Source organism: Vombatus ursinus, unplaced genomic scaffold (genome assembly GCF_900497805.2).
Source record: "Vombatus ursinus unplaced genomic scaffold, bare-nosed wombat genome assembly UNPS02011369.1, whole genome shotgun sequence".
NCBI classification, from domain to species: Eukaryota; Metazoa; Chordata; class Mammalia; order Diprotodontia; family Vombatidae; genus Vombatus; species Vombatus ursinus.
Window position 1 is genome coordinate 3383651 of NW_020951147.1, and position 2954 is coordinate 3386604.

At 63.1% G+C, this 2954-nt stretch overlaps 1 protein-coding gene across 2 annotated transcripts in view; it reads left to right on the top strand.

Annotated features, from left to right (window-relative positions):
• Positions 1-373: 373 nt before the first annotated feature.
• The window catches only part of NUDT8 (nudix hydrolase 8), a 5058-nt gene continuing 2477 nt past the window's right edge, over positions 374-2954 (top strand). Inside the window, exons 1-2 of one of the 2 annotated variants that reach the window (XM_027856315.1) lie at positions 374-385; positions 1978-2260. In XM_027856315.1, coding sequence (XP_027712116.1) covers positions 1992-2260 — 269 coding nt within the window. In that variant the 5' untranslated portion in view covers positions 374-385; positions 1978-1991. Of the gene's footprint in view, positions 386-1533; positions 2261-2954 lie in introns of those variants that run through there. The other variant, XM_027856314.1, reaches the window with a different exon arrangement.

Consider the following 2954-nt stretch of genomic DNA (forward strand, 5'->3'; position numbering starts at 1 on the left):
CATCTGGGTGCCCCGTCCGCATCTGGGTGCCCCGTCCGCATCTGGGTATCCCGCCCCCCAGGGCCTCTGGCCAGCCGCGAGCAGGCCCCTCCCTCTTCCTGGGCCGAACCCCAGGGCCCTGGGCCCCGACGGGGCGGAGCCTCTACTCTGCGGGAGCCAGGGCCGGGGTGTGGGTGGGGCCCCCCTCCGGCCCCCCCGCAGAGCCTTCCCCTCCCCCCCGCCTGCCTCCGTGCGTGCACTCGTACACAAGCGCACACGCACAGCCCCGTCCGGCGCGGGGCCGGGGGCTCCCCGGGATCCCTCCTCGGGCCAGGACCCCCGCCCCGCCCCGCCCGGCCCCGCCCCCGCAGCCATTTTGCTCGGGCAACGGGCGCCGCGGGCCCAGGTCAGTGCTGGGGGGGAGGGCTCATTGATCTCCCCCCCCAACCCCCCTACCCTGGCTCGCCCCCTGCGGGGCTGCGGACCTCAGGTCGGGGGCCAGACCTGTCCCTGTCCTTGACCTTGATAATGACTCCTCCTCGCCGCGCCCCTCCCCCCAACCTTTCCAGTTTCTCTTTGAGCTTTCCAGGCTCCCCCGGAAAGACGGGACAGGGACAGGGGTGGGGGTGGGGCGCGTCTCCGGGACAACCGCCGAGCCCCTCCCGGAGTTGGGCAGGAAGAGACTTCGGGAGGGGGCAGCTCGGGACCGACCTTCCCCTTTTACAGCGCAGGAAACTGAGGCCCTGGGAGGGGGAGGGACTTAAACAGCTCGTGGCAGAGGTGGGATTTGAATTCAGAGCCTAGGAGTGCACCTGCCAGGCATCAGAGAACAGAGGGTTCTTAGAGTACAGACTGGCACAGGCTGCAGAGACTTCAGGGAAAAGAGAACCGGAGCTGGGGAAGACCCCAGACAACAAAGTTATCTCCATAAGCATTCCTTAAGCACGTGCAGTAGGGAAGCCCCCCTCTCTCCAGGGCTGGGCAAGGAAGACCGAAAGGAGAGTACCTGTCCTCCGGGCCCTTACATTCTATCCCAGGAAACAAATCTAGGACTAGCTACCAGCTGGATACAATGTATTTGGAGGAGAGCGCCTCCTGTGGCAGCCAGCCCTGCCCCGGAGCTGGGCTTGGAAGGGAGCCTCCCAGGGCTGGGGCCGGTCTGTGCACAGTCACCAGATGACCAGGGCACATCCCGGGAGGCCTGGGGCCTGAAAGCAAGAGATCACAAGTAGAATTTAGACATTTGTAAAATTCCCCTAAGAGCGAATTTGCTGAAAGCACAAGGCACCTGGAGGGGAGCCCTGTGTCCTAAGCCAAGGAGCTGTCCGGCCTGCTGGGCCTGCTGGGCCTGCTGGGCCTGCTGGAGAAATTTGAGCTTCAGCCTCAAGGTAATTGGGATTAGTGAGCAGAGGATACCCTGGCCCGTTCACTTTGGCCTTTGCGTGAAGGTTGGCCTGGATAGGAGAGAGAGAGAGAGACAGACAGAGTGGTGGGGAGGCCAGCTGGAGGCCACCGCAGGGGAGGGGTACAGGGGCCATGGATGTAGCCAAAGGGGCAAAGGTTTGTGTGTGGGGTAAGAAGAGGAGGAGTGAGCAGAGGACAGCCAGGCAGAAGGGAGCCCCAGCAGAAAGGGAAGAGGGTGAGTTCAGGCACCCATAGTGTGGGCACAGCCACCCCAGGAGACCCGTCCCAGGAGGCCTTAGGGCATTTACTGTTAATGGGTGGGGGGAAAGATGGCACCTGGCCTGGACTTGCACGGATCCTGGGGTCACACACCCCCGCAGGCTATGGAAACCTTTAAGGAGGAGGAGTCCAAGGCTTGGGGAGAGGATGTCACATGTCCAAGGTCACAGGCCCAGCCAGTAGCAGGCTCATTCTGTCCGGCCGTCCTTCTACTCCATCACCATAAACTGAGTCGTGCCCATTTCCTACATTGTGGCCAGCACCAGGTGGGGAAGGGAGAGGTGCCATCTCACCTGGGCCTCCTTCCCTCCACAGAACTCCGAGGCACCATGCTGCCCACGCTGCGCCTGGCGAGCAGGCAGCCCGGCTCCTGGGCAGGAAATGGCACCCTGAGCCCAGAAGAGGCCGCTCGCCACTCCCTGTCCAGTGCCAACGAATTGCGCTGCCGACAGCTGCTGGAGGCCACCACGGCCAGATACCGCCATGGGGAGGCCTCAGCCGCGGTGCTGGTGCCGCTGTGCTCTGTGCACGGAGAGCCATCCCTGCTCTACACGCTTCGCTCCAGCCGCCTCATAGGGAGGCACAAAGGGGATGTCAGGTACCCTGGGTGGGCATGGGAGCCAAGGCCAGCCTTGGCCACCCAGCTTCCCCAAGCGGCAGTACTCCTTGGGCAGGCTGGTCCCCACCCTAGCCCACCCCCAAGCCCTAGGAGGGGACCTACTGGCACTTGGGGGTCAGGTCCCTGGGCTTGGGGCTCACCAACCTGGGTGAGTTACCTCCCTCCTCCAGGCCTCAAGTTTCCCCTCTGTAAAATGGGAGTAGCTGGTGGCTAAGGACCCTTTCCTCTCTGATGTCCTGTGATTGTCTGGCCTCACGTCAGACAGTGTGGCCTTTGTTGTGGCCTGGACGGTCGTCCCGCAGGTGAACAGACCAGAGGAGCCCCTGGTGAACTTTGGATCTCCCCCAAGCCCACCACCGCTCTCTGGACACAGTATCGTCAGTGTGCTTGTACCAGGCCTGAAGAGGCCAAGGCCAGCCCCAGCCTGATGGGGTGTCCGTTGTTATGGGCCTCGGCCAGCTCTTGGTCCAGAGAGAGGCTCATGCCCCTCTGAGGGCTGGCCTGGACAGCAGGCTGTTCTTGGGTTTGGGTCTGAGTTGATGGAGGGGGCACGTGTGTGGAAGCATAGAACATGGGATGTTAGACCTGGGGGGAATGTTAGAACGTGGAATGCAGGAGCCGAGAGAGGCCTTAGAACGTAGGATGTCGGAGAACTGGAGAGGCCTCAGAACGT